The sequence below is a fragment of the Varanus komodoensis genome, unplaced genomic scaffold (genome assembly GCF_004798865.1).
Source record: "Varanus komodoensis strain SLA01 unplaced genomic scaffold, ASM479886v1 scaffold4, whole genome shotgun sequence".
Classification (NCBI taxonomy): domain Eukaryota; kingdom Metazoa; phylum Chordata; class Lepidosauria; order Squamata; family Varanidae; genus Varanus; species Varanus komodoensis.
This window is the reverse complement of record NW_025335941.1, coordinates 23,120,400-23,145,376: the sequence shown is the minus strand read 5'-3', so window position 1 is coordinate 23,145,376 and position 24,977 is coordinate 23,120,400. Positions and strand designations below refer to the sequence as shown.

Sequence of the window (24,977 nt, the reverse complement as noted above, 5' to 3'; positions counted from 1 at the left end):
TAACCATGGGAAGCTTGCAAAGTTGTGACATGTTCAGGTTTCATGACGCAATTGAGTTAGAGTTCTATATCTTATCCAGGATATGCAGAAGGAGTAAATTTGGGATTAGTCTGTCTTTGTATTAAAGTTTTTCTGGATTCTGGAGAAATGGATGAGAATGGGAACATCTCTCTGACCTGCTGAGAAGCTTTCAAAGAAACCTTCCAAATGTTGCTCCTTTCCAAATCTCTCTGAGTACTCCTATATCCCAGAGATATCACACAATTTAAAAATGCACTTCTTATTAGCAACCTGTCATACTAGTGGTTGAACAGATTGTAATAGAATGTACTCTTCCTGCACATAAGACTATATATTTATCTGGCAGCAAACAGGACCAAGATGTAGGTGAAGATGGTGAGATAAGTTGTCTACAAGAACCAGGATGGAAGAGTGCAGCAAACAATTCCATTGCACTTGTAGCCCACTATGCCGTAAATGAGAAAAAAGATGCAATCCTACCTCCTAATCTAGTCCACCAACTAAATACCAGCCTCGAAGATAAAATTAGTGTATTGTCTGACAGAAAAGGCATGGTTTTGCACAGCCTCTGTAATCTAGATGTTGCAAACAAAACAAACCAATAAAAAATATACTTTGTAACAACTGCTGGCCAAACCTTTAAAATAGTTGGCACAGTTAGCTGACTGGCTTGACCTCAGTTGCTGAACAGAGTCATATGCAAACAAACAGTTCTTTATGTATGTATGTCCAGTCCAAATTCTTACTAGATTTGGCACTTCTATATCTTTCTAATAATACCATTTGTATCCTACTTCTCAGCATAGTACTGCATTGGAGTGCTACAATTAAATCTAGCATTGACTTGTATTGTATTAGTTGGTCTTAATCTTGTCAGGATGCCATCCTTAGACCCTGTCCTTTCTGATTCTCTGCAATATTATGCAATAAATGCATCCGAATGCATACAACTTGCTTTGTATGCTTAACATCGGGTTCTCTTAAACACTGATTTACAGTAGCTGAATGCTTCAAGGTTTAGGAGAAGTGGCATGATCATTGCCTGGCATGTCCATTTTATTTTTGTTGCACACCTGCAACTGCTTCTGCTATGAGGCATTTACTTGAACTGAAACTCATGTGTCTCCTGCCTAATGAATTTTGACAGGTGGAATATTATTACTCCTTTTTTAGTGTGTTATACTGGAGAGTAACATACTGCAGGTGTTTACCAGCTAATTATGAAGGTCTTCTCATGCCTAACAGTAGTTATTTTTAATCTCTAAAAAATGAGACTAAAGATTTGTAGAACATCTCTTACATTTGAATGCTTTGCCTCTTAGCATTTATGAGTAAAAACTTATGTAATAGTTTTCTGTACAATTACTTATGTATTGAAATTATTGTTTTGTTAAAAAATAACATGCCCATGACAAAGATGTAGCACAATGACAACATTTTTGAGAGAGTGGTGATTTTTGTAATTCTTTTATGTACATTGTTGCTAATAGAAGCTTTTTGCTACGTGGTGCCTTGCAGACTTCAACTCCCATGGCCAATGCTCAGAAGTTCTTGGTGTTGTAGTTCAAACATTGGGATAGTATCCTAGATTGGGGATTCTAGGATTTCAGTAGCATTTTGAAACATAGTGTAACATTATGGCATTACTTTTAACAGTGACATTTATGAAACTCTGATTTTGAATTAGATTAAAATCTTGTAGTAAATAAAGCAGTAACAATATACTGAATCAGTAACAGAGCAATCTTAAACATGAGCAAAGGGGTAAAGCCTCCTGTCCTGGCCAGTCAGAAAGTGAGAATTTTCTCCCCTCCCCCTTCCCCCCTTCCCTTAAACACTTTTTAAATGATTTCCTTGCTGTTAGCCACAACAAAAGGGAATTTTAATAAAACAGATCCTGGTTGACATCTCGTGCCTCTCCAGGCAATGGAGAGACTTTGGTGGCTTTCTCGTAGGAGTAGCTTTTCATCTACCTAGAAAGAGTTCCAACCACCACCAGAGGAGTGTCTGCTGGTGAAGGAGAGGAGGAATCACTGATTCAGTGGAAGCCTATCACCTATATCAGGTTTGGATTCACTGCTGCAAGGGAAAATTCTAGATTATACATAGATTCCTATCAATGCTAAAAAGGGGCAGTGTAGCAACTTTGAGACCTTGAAGTGGCCTGCTGTAGTATCCACCTCCTATTTTCTCATACAGTGATTTGCAAAATGCACTTTTCCCCATCCCACCCCACATCAATTTCCTAACGAAATTCATGTTCTGAAAACGTATGTGTCTCCTTTAGGAAAGAAGTATCTGAACAGGACACTGCAGCCACTGGAAACAGTAATGATAGTGATGTTAATACTCAAAGGTTTGTCATATGCACATTAGGCAAAGACATCAAAAAGCAGCTTACACCTGTACCTCTCCATGCATTGATTCATTTAATGGATGTGCATATTACATTAGTTTCCAGGATAGAATAAATATAAAGTAAAATAATTAAATGCAACAAAAGCTGTTAAAAGCAACATTAAAACTAGTTCAAAATATTTTTAAAGATTTTTTTAATTTTAAAGACTGGGGAAATAAAATAATCTTTTATGGAGATTATAGGCCGCCTGAGATGCCATGTGAGCCTGGGGCACCACAATTAAAACTTTCCTCTCATTGGTCTCACCCAGTGGAAGATATTGGCAGGTGAACATAGCATAGGACAGCTTAATATAGCAGCAGGCTTCCTCTGGGTACCTGAGACATAAGTCATGTAGGCATGGACACTTCTAAACAGAAAGTACCTGAGAGAGACACCGTCAGGAATTGTACTCCTTTCCCTTGTCTTCACAAAGAGTGGGTGAGGAAGGATTTATTTTTCTGTTCTCTGTATTAATATTCACCCATACAGAAGTGCCCTTTGTTCAGAAAAATGCATGTGTTGTGGGGGAGAACAATCTTGCCTCATCAAATGGAAAAAAATGGATAGAAGGCTTGGCCTGCCCAGCAAAGCAGGCTATGTTGTACCTTACCAATTCTGTCTAGATATATTGAGCAGCCGCTCATCCCTTCTTGCTCGGAGGGAGCATAATCACCTTGAACACTGGCAGTGATTTTGAAAATTACTCACAGATTAGGTAACAAATGGGAAATTATACTACATTTTCATTCTGCTTCCCAGTGTGTAGTATGTAATGGACAATCACTTGACATGTTACAGAAGGCTGGGGGGTGGCACAAAGCTGAATATAATCCCATCACTCTGCTCAGCAGGAAGACCAATCTTTTTCACACTGTAGTTCATCTCTTGTATCTCCATCATTCTTCATGCCTTACATTGCAAGATTTAAAACTGAGCATTCTCTACAGCTAAGAAGAACAATGTGTGCACTAAGTCATCTGCCTCATGCTGGTTTTTGCGTGTTCTGGCTGTATTTGTATTTTTGGATAATTACATTGTATGTAGGTTTAAAATAATTATCTTACATTATTAAGGTTAGTATATTGATTTTCTGTAAGAGAATCACACAAAGTGATGCATGGAATTAAAGCACATTCATTTTAATTTGTTTCATTTTATGTTTGAATTTATTTATTCCATGTTTTTTGTTCTTTTTGTTTTGTTTTTAGTTGTATCTGGTAAGTTGAAATTTTATTCGTCATCTTCTAATCATCGTTATTCCTGTGACTGGAACACCTCTCCCCCTTTCTATCCATACCATTACATATCCACCAACAAATCAACTTGCAGCTTTCACTTGTAATTGAATGGACAGACTGCAAAGGGCACATTCTGCGTGAAGTATGGGTAATTTTTGTGGCAAGCATCAAAGGTAATAGCTTGCTTATTTTCATCTGTTTTAATTATTGTAATATCAATTCTGATTTTTCAGACTTTCTTTTGGCTCTAACTGATTATCTGTTTGGTTCATTGTTGTTTTAAGAAATCCAAAAAGCTAATTCTTGACAGTAATAAAATGCTCCATATATGGCTGCTCAAAATAAGCAAAAGTTGGTTCTGAATCTTGTATTTTCATTTTGTAAACTCACTGTCCATTGGGTGAACAAAATAGTAATTGTTTTCATTCTTTTCCTGAGGGCCAGTTGTTCAGAATAGCAGAATTAAAGTTACAAACTGTAATTGACTGCATGTGTATATAAGTCAACTAAAGTTTTAGTAACAGTTTAACATATGTGATGAGACTGAAAACAGACTTGAGAGACTACTCAGATTTATCATCCCTGCACCAAATTTGGTGCTGAAAAAAAGTGGGTTGGAGGCTATGGTCAACTGACTTGCGGAGTTAATAGAAAGAAAATTCCCCATTTCATCCTTCCCCATGCCATCACCTGCAGGTCTGGAAAGCCTTTCCAGCTTTGGGTCTCCTAAAAATGAGATGCTTAAGAGCAATCACCCAAAATTCTTCTTTTCTTCAACATCCCCCTCAAACCCCTGTGGTGCAGGCAGCTGCAGTGGGGATGGGGAGACACAAAAAAACCACATTCTGTGAATCTACTTAAGATAAGTTAACTTAAGATCCAAGCTGTTGTCTTTTCTTCCTGTTTATTAAATGACAGCAAATAAAGAAATAAGAATTTATTATTAGCATTTCATACTTAATCCAGTGTGCTGTCATTTGAACAGTTACTGAACCTTAATGTTTGAAGCATATAAATATGTCTGTTAAGTCTGTATCTTAAGTTTAATAATATTTGAGCTTGTTCATCTTTTAAATCTGTGTGGTTGATGTATTGCCATGATAGGAAATATATTCCAAATTCTAAAAATGAATGAAATCTAAAAATATAGTTAAGGTGCTCTTTCTTGAAATGAATGAAGTTTGGTGTATATGAAATTCTAGATCCTTCCACATGTAAGATACATTTTTGTTATGTTTCTATAACAGATTGTGCTTTAAAGTAATTCAATTTCTTCTGCTACCAAAAATGTCAGGAAATGGTTTAAGGGAGATGGATCAATGGAAGTTCCTTTGATCCATGGGTAGACAAGTGGTGCCCCCTCCCCAATCTTTTGGATTACAACTCCCATTATTCTTTATAAGTGGCTGTCCCTGTTAAACATCATGAGAGTTGTAGCTAAAATATCTGGAGGACCACAAGTTATTCACTGCTTTTGATGCAAGGCATCCATATAGTATAAGGAAAGAAGACCACTTTAGGTGTTTGAATTACACTCAAGCCAGCCTTAAGAGATCTGATACTGTGTTTGTGACATATCATCTCCAAGACAGAAATAAATCTGTGTGGCTGTTAGTCCATAGTTTGAATTCACGCTGTTTTAAAAAGCAAATGACATAGCACCATGGCATAGAAAATGATCTGATAGGATCAAGAGTCACAAAGGGGTGATTTGTGGAAGTGTATGGTGAACTGAGCAAGTCTGTTCTGATGCAGGCAAGTAGAAAATGCATAACATATAGGGAAGGCTTGAATTAAAAGTCTACTTTCTGACTCGGTTCTTACAAAAAAAACCAAAACTGTTCAGTCATCTTCTACAGCTTTGAATGGTATGGAAAACCAGAGAGCTTTGAAAAAAGGCACTAAGTACCACTTCATGTTTGCTGCAGCAAACTAACATGGCTATTATCCTGGCTAACAGTTGTGGTTTCTTTTTACAAAAACTGGTCAGAGTTGCTCTTGAGGAAGAATTTCAATTTTTTAAATTTTTGAATAATTAAAATGTATTTCGGGTTAAACACTGGATTCTCCTCTCCTTTCACTCTTATTGTGTTTTACAAGAAGTTATACCTGTGAACAGAGATAAAGAGAAATTGTTATTACTCCGAACATGCTGCAGTAATTTAATCTTAAGTGTTAAAACTGAATGAAAAAGGTGCTTTTTTGCTCAGGAAAAGTTTCTACAAATGTGTGAAAACTGAGACAGGTAGATGATCCCTCTCTTACGTGTAGCAAATGCAATTAATTAACCACTTTAGCCCTGGTTAGGTTCTGCTTTCAACAGCTTTTTTATATCCACATCCTACCACCAAACTCACAAACAGTAAACACAAACACAGGTAGTCCTCCTTCACATAATCACTGTGGATAATTTTAGTAAAGCTTACATGCTTTACTATTAGACATTTTTACACCAAAATACTAGACATTTAGAAGGCCAGATACTGAAGATGAAACTCAAATACTTTGGCCACCTAATGAGAAGGAAGGACTCACTGGAGAAGACCCAAATGCTGGGAACAATTGAAGGCAAAAGAAGAAGGAGATGGCAGAGAATGAGGTGGCTAGATGGAGTCACTGAAGCAGTCGGCGTGAGCTTAAGTGGAGGACAGGAAGGCCTGGAGGACATGGCATGGTGGAGGACAGGAAGGCCTGGAGGAATGTTGTCCATGGGGTCGCGATGGGTCGGACAGAACTTCGTGACTAACAACAACAACTAGACATTTATATTAGACACAATACTAGACACAATATTAGACATTTTTACACCACAATACTAAAATATTGTGTCTTTTCTTGAGAAGTATTCAGGTATCTGCAAAGAACCAAGTCACTTACAATGACCTGACTGTAATGAAACCATTTTGCTTTAGCAAGCCATGATTTCAGAGCTACTTAGAACCTGTTTATGTGATGCTAAACTCCAGACCACCTATATGTCCTATAGATACCATCCTAGTTTAACTGCAGGATGTCACTGCATGGGGAAAAGTGGTCCATAATACAGAAATATTAGTTTCATCCAGGAAGTCTTCTGTAGTTGCTTGGCATTCACAGTGTCTACAATCTGGATTAACATGCTTAGTATCAAAAAATCTCTTGAAGAAGTGATTATAAATACTTTTAAACTCAACTGATGTGAAGTGTGAGTGTGATATGACCTGCCAGTGATACTCAGTAAGAAAAGCAGTCTGAAAAATTAAGCCTTACAAATTGTGGAAGTGTTCAAGATTGGAAAAAAGCAAGCAGTAAGATCTTTCATTTAAACTATCTCCTCAAAAGACAGTAGGCCGAAACAGAACTTTTTAAAAATAATGTACATCCCACCCCCTACTCTGGTTCAGTCACTATGCCTAATACATGCAACTGCCATGGCTTAATGCAACTGACATAATTTTTGACGTTCTATTTACTGCTAGATGAAGTGGCCATTTATGTCTGTATAAATCAAACAGTTTGGACAATGCTGGCAGTATTTATAATGTCACGATGAACAGATGTTTCGAATTTGCCTTCATTTACATATATATTTTGTTTGAACATGCCCTTGCTTATGTAAATGAAGGAGGAATTCTGCTTCACTGTTGCTTTAAATTCATTCCTCTTCAGTAATTGCACTGAAGATTTTTAAATGGTTATAATTTACACAGTAGCAATTCTGAGGCCTTTGAGTTAAACTGAAAAAAATGAGCATCCTTTCCTATATCAAAATCAAGCCTCTTATGGAAGCTATTAAATGACTCCCAGACTACAGTAAATCAAAAATGATGACTTTTGTGTATCTAAGCCATGAATTTGCTATCATTTTGTGGTTTTACTGAAAAGCTAGTAGAACAGAATATGGGGGAATTTTTATGACATCTACAAATGAGATTTTTCTCTACCCACTGCATTTTTGTGAAACAAAAACAAAGCAAAACAAGTTGTGTAAGGCTTTCAACAAAAGCTATAAATCCATTCTTTTAACATGGAGATGTGCTAATAACACTAATACAAGCCAGCATTATGTTCAACTCAAACACTGGGTCTTTTTAATTAAAAATGTGCTTTTTCTATAGAATTCCCTCATTAGGAAGAAACATTGCCTGATGTCCTCTTTTAACCCAGTCCAGTCTACCTAGTTTAATGTTTGGTGTCTTCAACTGTCTATTAAAAAATCTGGGACATGGATGCAGTGCATTGCAAAATGGAAGTTTTGCTGTCTAGTTGCATGACTGGAGGTTGGAAGTTTTCTGCTTTTGCTTTTCACTGTCAAGCTGTGGGGAGGCCTTACATCTGCCATGGCGGGAGAAGAAGATAAGGAATGGAACAGGAAGAGTGAGCATCACTCTTCGCATGCATAGGCACTGTCAAAGAAACTTAGTCAACTGCAGCTGCGGCACTCAACCTTTCTTACCTCTTCCATACGCTGCAGTATTGCATTGCTTCTATAAACATGTCCCCACCCCACTCCCCCAGGAAAAAAAAAAAAACCAAAAAAGACCCAATCACAGTGGTAATATTGCAGAGATATAACTCTATTAAATTTTTATCAATACATTACATTTTTATCAATACATACATTAGACATTTATATTGTATACACATTTGACCACTTGGTATCGGAAAAAAAAATTATTCTGTGCAACTGGCAGCAAGTCTGTCATCTGGATTGATAATTAATCCTCGTAATTTTGCTGTACTTTTCCCTTTCCAGAGCCACCACATTTTGTTGTGAAACCTCGTGACCAGGTGGCAGCACTGGGCAGAACTGTTACTTTCCAGTGTGAAGCAACTGGAAATCCTCAACCAGCCATATTTTGGCGAAGAGAAGGAAGTCAGGTAAAGCTAAGCTCTTCTTAGATTTTGCTGACTTGTCTTGGATAATACCACTACCATTGATATCTAGTAGTGTCCCACATTACCTTGAACTCATATCCTAGCAACACCTGTTGGATGCCTGCTTATTCTTCATTGGTGCTTTCCAAAATGTATGTGTATTTCCTTCAAGACTGACAAACACTAGCTTATTATTTTTCACAACTCTCTTTGTCACACACAGAAGTTCTTTACCTGTTAAGAGTCATGTTCAGAAGCATTCTAAAGCTGCGAAGCTTTTGGTGGAAACCGACCATATTTAATGCACATGCTCAAAAAGCATATCCCATACATGGTCTTGGTCAATTCTTTAATGACCACTGTAGCAGCAAATGACTTGTTCTCTGCTCGTCCTTTCCATGAATTTAGCTGAGGCACAATATTTCTCAGAACTCCTGTTTCTGTCTCCCCCACCATTCTGTTTTACATTTTTATTTGACACACATTGTTTGAGGTTCCTCCTTTGCATGATGGACATTCTGTTTGTTCTGTTTAGAAAAACGTCACAGGGTTGACTCCTGCACCTTTATTAGGTATACTAACAGTGTCCTTCCATATACTGGGTGTACCTCTGGGATACTATTCCTCAGGCTACAGACTCCATGACAAAGTTTCAGTTTTTGACACTAAGAAATATTTCTCCAGCAGACCACCCAGAATCTTACCAATTGTTCCCAAACCTAGCAGAGCATCTTAAGTGCACCATAAGATGAGACCTGGTGTTCCTGAACTTTCAAAGGTGACTATGGAGATATCTCTAGCGCGTTCAATACTGACATATACTTACTGTCAGTGCTGCCAGCTATGGATTGACTCCCTTTGGTACTGAGTCCAGTTACATCCTATAATTTCCCTCCTGAATTTAACAAGCCCACATTGGGTCTTGCAAGACATGGAAGCCTAAAAAGAACATTGTTAACCATTTGCTCTTAGCAAGAAGTTAGGGTCAGCCTCCAATGCACTCTTGGTCTCAGTGCAGCCAACAGTACTGTCAGCTAGCAGGCAGTTTAATGTATTGGCTTCAATACCTGTATTGTGCCTGTTCTCATATCAAATCACTCCAATCATTTTTATGCTGCACTCTAATATCGGTGTTGGAGAAGGTGGAGCAAAGATGTTCCTTGATCTTCTTGATGAACTTCAAGTACTTATTCTTCCTCATAGCATGAGAAAAGAAAGAAATCTATATGGCAAGCATCAGATATGGATTAGGAGCAACCTACTCTATTCTGTGGCAGGTTCCCATTTACCAGTTCATGTACGCCTAATTGGGTTATCTAGACTGCTGTTACTTTCAGTGTGCAGATTACCTCTACTGTGATTCCATTTAGAAGGAGCTGCCACATCACTTATATTCCAGATATTCCTCAGTGTTATGGTATCAGAAATCACTATGAAGATGAAAGATCTAATAGCTATTCATCTTGGGCATATTCATGGTACTGTGACTCTTTGCACAGCTAGGAATGGTTCAGAATCAGTAATACAGATACTGGCACTGTCAACTGCCCTTGCTAGCATAGTACTGAAGGTCTCTTGGGTAAGCCTCCATATCTTGGCACTGGTGTGGCCCCCTGAGGTTTCTCTTTATGCAGAAAGGCACTAGTTAGCTTCCACCTGCTCAGTGGTCATGTCTACCTTGTGTCCAGATGTGGCAGTTAGTGGTCATAATCATGGAGCACAGCTGATCCTACAATGAGCATAATCTTTGGATTGCAAGAGTGTTGGGTATGTAAATTCATCAATAACCAGTTCTCCACAAATACCTACTTCTGAGTTTTCCAATCTGAATTGTGGATGCTGCTAATTCCCATGCTTCCAGCTTTATTTCAAACTGCTAAGGACTCATGTTAAAAGTCATAATCAAGGTTACTGATCTCTGTGGCTAGAAAACCTCTCCATGGTTTAGGAGGCAAGATGTGAGTTCTTGTCCCACCAGTCACATCTTAATGCTATTTTCACTGAGGCATCTTGGAACAATTCTCTGAAAATGTTACATTTTACCTCAGTGGAGAAGGGCAGACAGAAGCTTTGAGGAGAAAATGATACTCTACAATGCCCTTCTCTCTCAGAATTAACTCTCAAGCCTGCAGATCAAGGTATTGGTATTTCTTGTGAGAGAAGGTAGCTTGCATTCCACAAACACCTTCCCAAGAACAAAAAGATAAGATGTCATATGATGAAGACTTCCAGATGGCAAACAAACTGATAGGTCCTTCCGCATGATAGACTTTGGATCAAAAACTATGCCTGGTGTCTTAACTCTTCACAGAGTTCTTCACTCTTATGCTTAACTCTGTGGAGGTTAAGATCAGAAAGCCTTACTTAAGGTGCTAGAATGCATACTGAAGATCTTTCTTTTGATCAACCTTTTCACTGTTAAACAGATAATACATATGAGAGAGTGCAGAAAACTTGTTCATAGAATTGAAATTTGCTCAAATGAGAAGAAAAAAGGATCAAGAACTTGCACAAAGAAAATGCAAGTAGACACTAAAGTATGTGGAAAAAAGCAGTTTGCGAGGCATGTCAGTACAGTATCAATGCCAAAAATAAATAATGTTTAAAATATATTAGAAACAGGAAACCAGCTAGAAGACCTTTGGTGCATTGGATGACAGTGGAGTTAAGGGAGTACTAAAGGAGGATAAGAAATTGTGGAGATTCTAATTTACTTATTTATTTGATTGTTTGTCTTCATTGCAGAACTTAGAGAACAGGTAACCTGTATCACAGTGATATTTTTAGGAAAGAGTGTGAGGGATTGAAGATGAATGAACTTCAACAAAAGATGAAGTTCTCAGTACTGACAAATTGAAAATTAATAAATCACCAAGCACATCCTAAGCAGCTTCAGATCTTTGAGTTATTTATAGTCTGACAAAAAATATTGAACATGTTTCTAGATTAGATATGGCCAATGTAAGACCAGGTTGGTTCCAGGATATTTCAATCTGGTTAGCTTAATGTTTGGTCTGGAAAACAGATCGAAAGCATTATGAGTCTATGTAATTGAAGAAAGAAAGATAATAAAGATCCAGTGAGGTCTGGTAGTTAGAGTGTTGGACTGCAGGCCAACACTAGAAGATTTGGGTTCTAGTCCCCACCTGGCTATGAAGTTTACTGGGTGATTAACAGACTTTCAGTCCAACCTACTTCACAAGATTGTTGTGAGAATAAAATGGAGCTATGTAAGCTGCCTTGGGTTCCTCACAAGAAGAAAAAAATGTGGGATAGAAATGCAGTGTTATAATAATAATAGTAAGCATATAGAAGGACAAACCATGCTGAGAAATAATTACTTTGGCTTCCTCAAAGGTAAGTCCTATCTTACTATCTTTTAGAAATTCCTTGAGAGTGTCAATAAACATGTGGACTAGGGTATTCTGGAAGACACTGTTTACTTGGACTTTTGAAAGGCCTGGATGTGAAAGTACAGAAACAGAGAAATTCAGCTTATTTGAACTTGACTAATTTCCTGTATGCTTCCAATTCATTAATCACAAGCAACCAAGTCAGTCATCTCTAAGACTGTGAATTGCACATTTTTTAACTGTTAAATGAAATTCGTACCTGAAAAACCACATGGGTCTAACCCAATTTGTATCAGCCAATTGCTCAAACTAGCCAATTCTGCAAAAATCTCTCTAGGGCCCTGTGAGTTTTTTTTAGGGTGTTTATTTGAGCAAATGTCACTAGAAGTTTAAAAAATGCAAACATTGTGGTCCATCTTATAGCAGAATTCCACAAACTGGCTTGACGCAAAGCACAGCAAGTCATCATTTCAGAGCTAACAAACCAGTATTTGTTAGTGGGAATAGAATTGGGAATATTATTTGGATTTGCAACCCCCACACCCCATCAGATTCCACTCACACCACAAACCAAGAGAACAGGACTGGGATTCAGTCATAAAATAAAGAATCAGTCAATAGACAAACTTCACATTCTGCTAAATCAGGTTCTTCCCATTCAAACCTCAGTTCAGGGTTCAAAGAAGTTGTTTCCACCCTCTAATTTCAAATCCTGCTCTTACCATAGGGTCCCAAAGCAATCCAAACGTGTCTTTGTCTGCTTTCAACCTTCCAGTATACCTCTGATCTTACCTTTGGCAATGGACTCAAGTGCTTTTCTGGGTCATCAGTATAGGTACTACACATTGAACATTAGGACTTATGTGGATTTTTCCTATGGCTAGGGCTGTCCTTTTCTACATGATGACCTAAGGTACTGTGTTTAATCTGTCTTTAAATCAATTGGCTGTTGACCTGTATGTGTAATGCATAGAGAAGACAGAAAAGGAAGAGAAGTTCTGTATCTGTAACTTCAAGTGGTCACCTGTGCACTCACACAGGCCACTAACCACCCTACCTTCAGTACCTGTGTGTGTACTTTCTGTGGTGGTCTCTCAGAACTGAGTTGACTGGGAAGGAGATGAGCAGGCCATTTGAGCATGTCCAATGGAAGCGTAAGTTCCCACTGGAAGCTTTTCAGCTTTAGAATGTTTCCACATGGAGTTCTACACAGGCACAGAACCCAAATATATGAATGCACATATGACTACTCAAAGAACTACTATTACATGTAAGCAACCTATCCTTGTTCTAAAAGCACAAGACTAATTACATCGTATAATACTTCTTTGAGGATTTATGTAAATTTTACAAGCACAACATACATCCTGGCTTTATACAGGCCTCTCTGACCCCTGCTACAGGATTCAAAAGCAGGATGTTTTTAAAGAAACTGTCTGATCAAAACACATGTTTTAGGAATAAGTGCTGTGCATGTTTAATAATAATAAAGATGAGATTTTAAATCAAGCTGGCCCCTTCAATTTTGTTGAACAGATGCCAGGGTGTAGTAGGAAAATGAGAAGAAAAATATCAGCGATAAGGATCTGTTAGGACTTAAGGTGTAACACAAGATGGTATATCCTGTTTGTTTTGGTAATTTCAAGAATATAAAATGTACTTGGAAAGGAAAAAGCACTAAATGTCTTTGTGAAATATAAGATGCTAAACATTTTTTTCAGATAGGCACAGAAACATAAACCTGGCATTGGATTCCATTTAAAAGTGAAGTTAGCTTCTAACTTTTATGGTCAGTTTATAGCACAGTTTCTTTTTCTTATTCTTTTATTCTTATTCTTACTCATTATTAATGTCAATTCTATACCACCCTGTAGTCAAAGCTTTCTAAGGCAAATGCAAAATTCACTTGTAATTCTGAGGGTTTTATTGTGAGATGTAGAATTGGTGGCAAGGGCTGCGGTTCAAAGACATACTTGAGCTATTCAAATTCAGTAGAGCATTCTGCTCTTACTTATTTTGTTTACAACGTCTGTGAGTTTCAGAAGTGGTTTGCCATACAATTGGCATGATCAAATGAACCAGGATTGCATATTTTAATCCCTGGTATGTGCTGGCTAATTACTTGGCGGCACGTGGCTTGGTATGTTGTCCAAACCCTGGCACCATGGTTTGTTTGAGGGGAAAACAACAATGTATATGTTATGAGAGGGATTAAAACAAGGAATTATTTAAGTCATGGTAACTCATTTTGATCATGCAAACAGGCTTATGGAGTGGAAGTTGCTATACAAAAGCCTCTTTCAGACCCAGGAACCATTGCATGTCAATGCAAAGAGAAGAGATGGAGTTTTTTAATGGGGAAATATAATACAGAAACTTCTACTTGTAGAAGCTGAATATTTTATACAGAAATAATACACTTGAAAGCATTTTTTTCATTATTTCTTTATAGGCTAGAAGAAAGATAATGACTTCATATATTAAAAATTATAATTGTTTACTCTCTTATTACCTCATTGGTTTTGAATGCATGTAACTGGTGACATCATGTATACAATCACATTTTTGGTATGTAATGCTTTGTTGATGTTTACATATACCCAGTGGATATGATGGGCTGTAACAAAGACATGCCTTGCTATATGAGTCATCCTTGTTTAGAATTGATCCTGGTGCAGATGGTTTTTCACCAGAAACCCAGGAATATGTAGTAACACAGCACTAGATTGGGTAGAACACCCATCACTGTCATGTTCACCACCATCACGACCACCACCACATTGTATTTTATTATACTGCAGTTTCCTCTGACCTCTTTTCCTCTTGTGAGGTACCCAGTGCGGCTTGCATAGGCCTCCTGTAGTCCATTTTACCCTCACAATAACAACCCTGTGAGATAGGTGAGGCTGAGATGGTGGTTCTGCCCAAAGTCATCCAGTGAGCTTCATAGCTGAGTGAGGACTAGAAACCAAGTCTCTCAGGTCCCTAGTACAGTATTCTGACCACTACACCACAACCAACTCAGCCTACCTAAAACCAACTCTCTATTATATTCAGAGAGAGAGAGATCTAGCTCAATTGATCTGACATCAGATCCTTAGATACTGTACCACAAATACAGTTGAATGGACTTTATTTACAGGTAAGCATGAATTGTGCTTTGCAATCCTTAGTATGTTGTATTAAGGTCAAGATAAGCTTATTCATGGAAAATCAAAATTATGTTTCGCTTTAGCTATGTGGAGTCTCACCTATTTCATAGCATCAGGCTCTATCTGAAAAATGGGATGTTATACTGAGAATGAAGGCCAAGATTATAAATGTTTGGAACATTAAAATGTATGTCTATATGAAGGATACTATAGCTGAATCTGCATTTTCCACTTCTTCTATTTTCCAGAACCTACTTTTTTCATACCAGCCTCCTCAGTCTTCCAATCGGTTTTCTGTGTCTCAAACGGGTGATCTAACTATTACCAATGTTCAGCGTTCTGATGTTGGATACTATATTTGCCAGACTTTAAATGTTGCAGGAAGCATCACAACAAAAGCATACTTGGAGGTTACTGATGGTACTGTATATCCAATTCTGTTTTTCAGCTACTAATACGGTATGGTAATTCTAATGGTGGGATGATTTGATTTTGTATTTATATATTGTCACTAAATACGGTGAGAATAAAATTAAAATGCAAAGCCTTACATTATTTACAGGACTGTAGCTTCATGGTGAGTGTGTTTGTATGTACTAAAGAGGAACATAGATAGAAAAATTTGACTGATCCCAAAAATTTGACTGACCCCTGATGCTCAAGCATCATAATCCATTATTTTTCCATGATGTACAGCTTAAACTATATTCTGAAACTTGTTTGCCTTTCATACTGTGCATAGTTTGCCTTTCAATGCATAGTTCCAGCCAAATAAAAAGTAATTATACTGAGTTTTCTGCTGTGTGAAATCCTAGGCACTTTATAAAATATCTCTTAAGCAACATATATATATATATATATATATATATATATATATATATATATATATATATCACCTTAATTATAAAATAATATGCCATATGGAAGACTGGTACTTTAAATTACACTGTGGAACAATTGTCCCCGCACAGCTCGCTGTTCCTCTATTGTGGACATTGGACAAATAGGGCATTATTTTTCACTCCACTGCAGAGGGCTGTAACATAGTGGAAGCAAAGTACATGCACAGTTTTTAATTTCTGAAATGAGCTATATAAATGCCAAGGCTCAGTTCAGATATCACAATCTCAGTTTGGAAAATACCAGTGTATAGGCTCTGGAATTAGCTAAATGCCTGCTTGCTCCTATCTCCTGCCAGATGTCTGCCTTCAGCAAAGAAGCTGCGAGCTTAAGTCAGGGTTGCCAGTAATGTCTAACCGGGATACTGCCGTTTCTTATTTACTTACTATATATACCTGCATCAGAACACATGTTCAATGGCTGGCTCACACAGCAAATGCATTAAAATTCAATACAAACAGATAGCATCCATTAAAACTATATGGAGCCTATGGCTTTTAAGTTGTTGGCAAGCCAAGTTACAGAGCTAAGATGATCAGACATCACAGAAGGCTGTGGTTTGAGAAGCTAGAGTATTATCACCTTGCAGGGTGCATTTCTAGTTGAAGGATCTGTGGTTTGCTGGACTAAGACTGGGATGTCTGAACTTTGCCTGGGTATTCTTACGACTTTTGCACCAGCCAAAAGGCTACCCAGGAAAAGGAACTAAGGAGAAATGCAGCATCAATTGGAAAATATTACAGAGAATTTTTGAATGAAGCCAGAAGCCTGTCAAGTTGATGGTGTCATTTAATGATGATGCTTATAGTTGAGGTTCATTTAATTTATATGGGGAGATGTGTTTTCCCCATATTAGTGGGTAAAATTGATGAAGTGAATATGAGCATGGCGATGGTGTTAATCACCATAGCAAAAGTATTTTACATACTGAAATCATGCTATAGTTCAGGTATCAAGCTCAAGCCTTTTGTATAAAGTGACACAAAGAGCTGAAAGGTCCATAATACCCAGAACTTAATTTGCAGAAATGTATTTGGCTTTTTCCATTTGCTTTTCTGGTCATTTTATGGTATAAATCAATATCTGCTTTCCATGACATCACAGATTTTGTTTCTGCTTGTATTAATTCAGCAAATCAATAAATCAACAAATCATAAAGTTCACAGAACAAATGTACAATGCAATAATATAATTTAATGTGATGTAAAGGTAATTTAAGTTGATTTATTATTGACATTAAGAATTAAAACCTAAATGGTAAGAATGTATTAAGAGAATGCTGTGAAAAATCATTAATCAGCTGTGATGCCACCTTAGATATATTTGCTGTCTTCACTCATTGCTAATGACCTAAGCAGTATCTGAATTCTTGGAAGCAGAAATACTTTGACACATCTGTATAGGCTATAGATGGATTTCTGCTGAGTTATCTTTATTCTGGCAACCTTTATTTATAAAGATCCTGGAATTACCACTCTTTAATAAGTTAGACATGCTGCTTGGTGAGACACAAAAACAGAGAAAGGGACATATTTCAAAGAAGGCAAGTAATTCAGAGCTTTATCTCTTCAAAAGTTAATGGAGCTAAAGGAATTGGAGGAAAAATCAAATGCATGAGGTATTTTCCCTCTTATATAAATAATAAAATTGGACATTCTATAGTTGAACTACATACTACTATCACCTGTATAATGCACATCTTGGATTTTAATCACTTATTTACATATCTTTAGATTCTTGTGAATTCTGAAAAAGCCACCCATTAGAGAAACCTTTATTTTTCCCTCCCTTCTGCTTTTTTGCTAGTAATTGCAGACCGACCTCCCCCTGTCATTCGACAGGGTCCTGTAAATCAAACTGTAGCTGTGGATGGTACCTTAGTACTCAGCTGTGTGGCCACTGGCACTCTAATGCCCACAATTCTCTGGAGAAAAGATGGCATCCTTATTTCTACACAGGATTCCCGAATAAAGCAGCTGGAAACTGGTGCATTACAGATTCGATATGCCAAGGTAATTTGAAATTGAAACTAAACATTTCTTCATATTTTACTTCTCTTTAGTATTTGCCTTGAGGCCCTAAATGTTGCTATCTTTAATTTCAAAATTAATGAAATGTTAAATAACTGTTTTAACACCATCTTTATTTAATTCTTTTCTTATTGAGATAGCTTTTGCTGAATTCCCAAAATACCGTTGATTATAATAGTGCCACTGGCAAGCTCTTTCAGATTTCATAAGTAAAATTCTTCTAATAAAAATTAATCCAGGAAATAGTACCTATAATTGCACAGGCTTTAGCCATAGATGTTTTGTAAGTCTACTATAGGGCTGTACCATAGCGAAGTATGTGAACAGCAGAGGTCCAGTGTTTTTGTATCCCATGATATCTTAACTATTTTATTAATAGTTTTTAAATATTATTATGATTCATATTTTCAACTGGTAGTTATTCCTGTGGTTCTTGTACTTCTGTACTTTTGTCACCTATATGCTTGCTGATTGAGTGCTATTCTCAAATGTTGAGCTAGCTTTTAGAAGCTTTCATGGTCAATGCATTATTTGTTTGAGACAAGTTGTAGCAAACAGTGTTTTTGCAAGTCATATGAACACCTGTTCTTACTTGCTGGAAGCTTTTGCCTTAGGATAACTTGAGTCATAAAGTTAGGCCAAAGGTAAAGACATCTTTTTGTACAATACAGTACCTGAAACTATGCAGTTACATGCCCATGCAACTCTTCATTCCAGTAATGAATTTGTGTTTCTGGCATGTTCTGTGTATTAAAAAAAAGATTTGCCTTTTCAGAATGGTTCAATTGCTTTGCATATGTCTTTAGTTGTGATTACGGGTGGGCTTACGTTGCGGGATTGTATTCGATGCATTCATTTCATCTAAATCACTTCAAAAATATTATGATAAGGACAAGAAAATTGAACTTATATCAAATCTATCTTGTAGTGCAAGTTTTTAATTAGCTTTTTCAAGACCTGATATAACTTTTATCTACAGTCATTTTAAGACTTGAATGATATGTCACTTTCTGATATTCACTTATGATATGTCAAAAATGCCTGAGAGAGATTTTATCTCTATGGTCATTTTAGGACCAGAACAATATGGGTTTGATAAGTAGTCTAACCCAGGTCCACTGATCATGAGAATTTAAGAGCTTCTAAAATAAACTTCCAGTATACATTTGAAGTCAACCATAACATAGCCAAATTTAAGAAAGGCCTGGCTAAGTCAGGCCAAAGTGATTCTAATCCAGAACCTTGTTTTCAACAGTGGCTGGTTAAAGGTATCCATGAAATTCTTAAGCCTCTGACATGAAAAGCATCTGATTTTCAGAATTATGCTGTCCTTGAATATGTCATTCTGCATTAGTGTGATACATTCTGGGCAAATGTAACTTGGTAGAGGAACATGCTTCATGATATGGTAACAGTTAAATGCATTATTCTGTGACACTAGAAAGGAAATAAAACTCCAGATATACAGAATTAGATTCAAGATCCGTGGATAGGTCCCAGCAGCTCCTGATAACCTAACAGACCAGTGGTATTCTGTGCCTCTAAGAAACTCCAGAGAAGGAAAATCACATATGTTATCCAGCAACATTAATCAATAGGCACACCAGGGAGACATACTGTATCCCATTGATGGTGTGGTATAGTGCAGGAAATGGATGTTACCACAGACTCAGCAAATATGGTCACAAAAGCCAGGACCGTCCTCCTGGGTTAGTACTGCTACATAAGAAACAGGAAGCCCCTAAACAATCCAGAGTTTGCAGTTTCAAATATAATAACAATGACTGAGAATTGTGGTGTTCATGGAAATGGAAGTTGGTGGGAACCAGCATGCCTACATTTTCCCGTGTACTCATAAACAACCCATGTGTTGGGAGTGAGAAGGATGGCTGCTTTGGATGCTCATTCTCAAGGACTGCTGGCTGGGATTCATCAGAACTGGAGTCAGAATCATAATGTGAAGCAGAATGGGATGGAGTTGTGGAGTTGTGGGACCCTGCCAAGACACTGGGATGGGAGAATGCAAATGCTTATCTCAAGTCCAGACTCCCCAGGTGGGCAGGGAGTTTCAGGCAGTAATCAAGATATACAGTTGGTGGGAGGGACCCTGGAACATGGGCATTTCTCAGACACAGCTCAGGCAGCCCCACCTCTTGTTCCCATGTTGCAGCATCAGCAGAGCAGAATGGCCCATTTAGAGGATAGACACATGGTAAAGATGTGTGCTGGCTTTCAGAACCACCTCCACCCCGAAAGTGAATTCCAGATTAGGTTCAACAAACTGTTCTGTACATGTCCAGATTCATTCTGAGTACTAAAAGAGTGCTTTTGGGTCAATAAAGAACACTTTGCAAAGAAAACAATCCATGGCTTTTGAATGGTCAAAGGAGGAAGCTCTGCTCCCAGCACCATGGCTTGTTGAGTTAAACAGCTCATTTGAGTGCCTTCTTTTTTCTTAATGAATTGAGTGTTCACAATGAGTTATACTGGGGACACAGACTGATGAGTGAGTTTCTGCTTATTTCAAATGTTTATTTTATTTTCTTTCCTTCAGCTGGGTGATACTGGTCGGTACACCTGCATTGCCTCCACTCCAAGTGGTGAGGCATCATGGAATGCTTATATTGAAGTCCAAGGTAAATCAATCAAGATTCTTTTGGATGGCAGCAAAACCATAAATGCAGGCAATTAGAGTCATTCTCTGTTTATGTAATAAATTAAACAAACTGATGTGAGTATGCTGCTGTTCCTATGTTATATGCCTTTTATCACCATTAGAATTTGGAGTTCCAGTGCAGCCACCAAGACCCACTGACCCTAACTTGATTCCAAGTGCACCATCAAAACCTGAAGTTACTGATGTTAGCAGAAATACCGTAATGCTGTCATGGAAGCCTAATTTGAATTCTGGTGCAACACCAACCTCTTATATAATAGAGGCCTTCAGGTAAAACATCTTTCATGTGATCTGCCTCTGTTTGTTTTTAGGTTGTTTAAAATGCAAGCTTGCACTAACTTGTGTGTGTGCTTCATCCTTAGCCATGCAGCTGGCAGCAGCTGGCAAACTGTAGCAGAAAATGTGAAAACAGAAACATTTGCAGTTAAAGGACTGAAACCAAATGCAATTTATCTGTTCCTTGTACGGGCTGCTAATGCATATGGAATTAGTGATCCCAGCCAGATATCTGATCCAGTGAAAACACAAGGTAAAACATACATTTAAAAATGAGCTAAAGGTGACCATTGCACCCTTGAATTGATGTTTGGATATGGGTGCTTCTTGAAAGGAAGCAGATTCAGCAGTTTTAACTAATGATGAAAAACGACAACACAAAATAGTTCCTTTACATGCAAGAAAGAGCCATGTGTTAACCAAAGCATATTCCACTAAATAAGAACGAACCACTTCTTAATTTGAATCCTTTGTCCCATCAGACATAGGAGTTACAACTTTGCAAACATCAAGTTCTGGACAAATGCACAGTTCTCTCCCAGAAACTGGTCTACCGCATAGACTTATTAATTTCTAAATTAGCTACACAATGCTTAATAATAACATGGATGAGAATTGGCATTAGTCAAGTCAGGTCCTTCTCCATCCAGCAAAATCTGAAGACACAAAAGCCAAAGTAAAAACTATTTTTACATCTATGTAAAATGCAGCACCACTTTATCAGGTGTAAGATAAAAGAAGCTGCCTTAAAGTGAGGCAGATAATTATTCCATCTAACCCAATGTTGTCTTCTTGGTTGGGTAATGGCTTTCCAAAGATTATTTAAAAACTCCAATAACAAAGTTCTATGATGCATATTTTGACAAAATACAATTATGCCTGTCTAAAAATTATGATGTGAGTATTAAAAATCAATGTTACTTTTAATTCTGAAGATTATTGTTTTCTTTGTTGTTGTTGTTGAGTGCCATGAAGTTGTCTCTGACTTCTAGAAAAATGCCAAAACTGAGGTTTTCATGCTTTGGACACATCATAAGAAGGAAAGAGCCACTGGAGAAGACAACCATGCCAGGGAAAGTTGAAAGCAGAAGAAAAAAAGACCGAATAGATGTATTTACTCAAAAAGGAAGTCACAGCTTGAATTTAGTAGGGATGTCATGATAAGGACATTTTGGAGAGCTTTCATTTGTAGGGTTGCCATTAGTCAGAGACAACCTGACAATTCATAACAACAAGAAAGCTGACAATAATTTTCAGAATTAAAGTAGCGCTGATATTTCTTGATACTCACCCTCCCTATTTTTTTAGAGTTATAGGGTTGTTATGTTTGTTGTGTACTAAATGCTGAATTTAACCACATTTAACCTCTCACAGGACCTATCTTTTTGTAGAACTATGGAATTTTGAAAGGACACATAGGTTTGAATCCAATTGTGCCCTGGAGAAATGAATAGGAATTTCTGTTCACACAATTTGCATGCCAGAGCTAACGCATACAGTTACACCAAGCTCCTGGCACTTCAGAGGGCCCCCTTATCCTCCTTTGTATCTGGTTGAAGTGGGTAGAAGGCAGCTGAAAAGCTTTGTCACTTAAGCAGAGTTCTGGTGAAAGTACTACATGGGACAATTTTATTTGAAGTGCTGCAAAAGCAATTCCACTCACAATTGCTTCTCCAAGTCATAGCCTGTTGTGTACATATTGCTATAGTTACATAACCTGATCAGTCTTACAGAAGTGTTTAAAGATCATGAACTGAATTCTACAAAGGTGTTAAAAAAGAACACTGTAAGTAGTGACCTGAGCTAGTAAACAGGCAGGCCAGTGACTGAGCGATTAAAGACTTACGAGGATATTCATTCTCTAAATTATATGGAATCCTTGCAGTCTGCTGCCACCCTGAAATTTCTAGCACTGTGCCGCCACATAGCTACTAATTTTGTTGTTGTTGCAGCAGTAGCATAAAAGCTGCATACTAGGACTGTGATTTAGCTTTAAAACAGGCAGTGTCCTCCTTGCACAACTTGTTTTAAACAGAAAATACTGCTTTTTTGCTTCTGCCACCCCACCAAAACGTATTTTCTTTCATGTTAACATTCTGTCTCTGGTAGGATTAGACTTTTCTTTCAGACGTTTTCCACATATGCTGGAAGTCTAAATTTATAACAGTTCATTCAAATTGTTGCAGATGTTCCACCAACAAGCCAGGGTGTGGATCACAAGCAAGTACAGAGGGAGTTGGGTGATGTCGTTCTACATCTCCATAATCCCACAATTCTTTCTTCTTCCTCAATTGAAGTTCATTGGACAGTAAGTAACCAAAATACGATAGCATATACAAAGAAGGCTCCTGAAAGCATATTGAAATACAGTAACATACTTTTGACAAAGTATAAGCATATGGGAAAAGCTGTTTATAAAAGTTCTATTCTTATTTTTATATTTATAAGATTATTTCTGGAATCTAAAATGGTTGTCTGTGGATCAGCTTTAATCTGTCGGTGGGTTGTTGTACATTTTGTTTTAGATTTTAAAAAAATCTGAAACATATTGTAAGCCATACTGAAAACTATTGGCTGTTAAGTATTTTAATAATACCCAGTAATATTTTAATAAATATTATTATAACTATTTTAAGTAAATGTGTGCAATTAAAGTTTAGGGGAAAAGCCAGTTCACAAGAATTGATTTTTACTACTTAGGAAACAATACTTGACCTCCATTCAGTATTTTTACTCTGAATGCAAGATGCACAACGAAGTGTACGAAGTTACTATGGTGCAGTATGACTGCTCTAATACTGAAACACTGCTCTAAGCACCTTTTTTAACACAACCTGGGCAAATCAGTGCAATTTTCAAGTTATGTGTTATTTTTATTCATAATATAGTTAAAACAAGGGAAAGTAACTTCAAGTAATAAAACCAGGATTCAAAAATTCGATCTCCTTCCCCCCCTCTCTCAATGTGTTTGTTTGGCTTGGGCCAAAATTCCTGTTAAGTAGCTTCTACATTTTAATCAGATCCATATATATATTTGAGAAGAGGAGAAGGACCCTTTAAACTACCTTGGGTTCCATACAAAAAAAGGGGGGGTATAAATATAATAAAGTCTCATTTGATTCAGCTTGAGGATGTGGCAAGATGGAGGGTACCACCGCATCCATATGGAATATTTGTCCTTCTCGGCTTATAGCAGAAACAACCAGCTGGGCCAATAAGGTGATCAGTGGATCTTTATGAGAAGAGTGGTTGCAAGCTCCCTTAAAGAGAAGGGAAGAAACCTCTAGACACAGAAGACTCAAATATACTTAGGCTGGTGGCAAATGTTCCCTTCTTGGGAAAAGTCCTTGAGGAGGTAGTGGCTGATCAGCTCCAGGCACTCTTAGATGAGACTGATTATCTGGACCCACTTTAATCAGGGTTTGAGCCTGGTTTTGACTTGGGTTGGCCTGTATGATGACCTATGCCAAGGAGAGATTGGTGATTCTGACCTTGTTGATATTCCTGAACCTCTTTGCAGGTTTTTGTATCTTTGACCATGGTATCCTTCTGGGGCAGCTATCTGAGCTGGGAATGGGGACTCTGCATTGCAGTGGTTCCAATCCTGCTTGGAGGGCCAGCTCCAGAATATGGTGCTTGGAGAATTATCCACTATATGGTTTCTCAAGGGTTCGTCCTCTCGCCTCCACCCCACTATTTAACATCTACATGAAACCATTAAGTGGTTTAAGAGCTTTGAATTAAGCTCTTAATTAAGAGCTTTGGGGTGTATTGCCATCAGCTGTATTTATCCTTTTCCTCTTCAGCAGGTGAACTCTGGATGTGCTAAAACCAGTGTCTTGCTGTGATAATGGATGGAATGATGGCTAACAAACTAACTCTGAATCCAGACAAGACTGAAATCTTGTTAGCAGGCAGTTCTTCTGATCAGATGGAGGGTGCTCAGCATGCCCTGCATGGGGTTGTCCTCCCCTTGAAGGAGCAGGTTCATAGTTTCGGTGGCCTCTTGTTTGTCATTAGAGACCAAGGTAGCCTCAGTAGCATGGAGTGCCTTCTACATTCCTGTCTAGAC

The 24,977-nt window shown here is 37.7% G+C and overlaps 1 protein-coding gene across 1 annotated transcript in view; it reads left to right on the top strand.

Moving 5' to 3' along the window:
• The window catches only part of ROBO1 (roundabout guidance receptor 1), a 321,775-nt gene that overhangs the window by 230,685 nt on the left and 66,113 nt on the right, over positions 1-24,977 (top strand). Inside the window, exons 7-14 of the mRNA XM_044441909.1 lie at positions 3,631-3,639; positions 8,396-8,520; positions 15,271-15,442; positions 17,729-17,934; positions 20,507-20,588; positions 20,731-20,899; positions 20,992-21,158; positions 23,092-23,213. Coding sequence (XP_044297844.1) covers positions 3,631-3,639; positions 8,396-8,520; positions 15,271-15,442; positions 17,729-17,934; positions 20,507-20,588; positions 20,731-20,899; positions 20,992-21,158; positions 23,092-23,213 — 1,052 coding nt within the window. The remainder of the gene's footprint in view (positions 1-3,630; positions 3,640-8,395; positions 8,521-15,270; positions 15,443-17,728; positions 17,935-20,506; positions 20,589-20,730; positions 20,900-20,991; positions 21,159-23,091; positions 23,214-24,977) is intronic.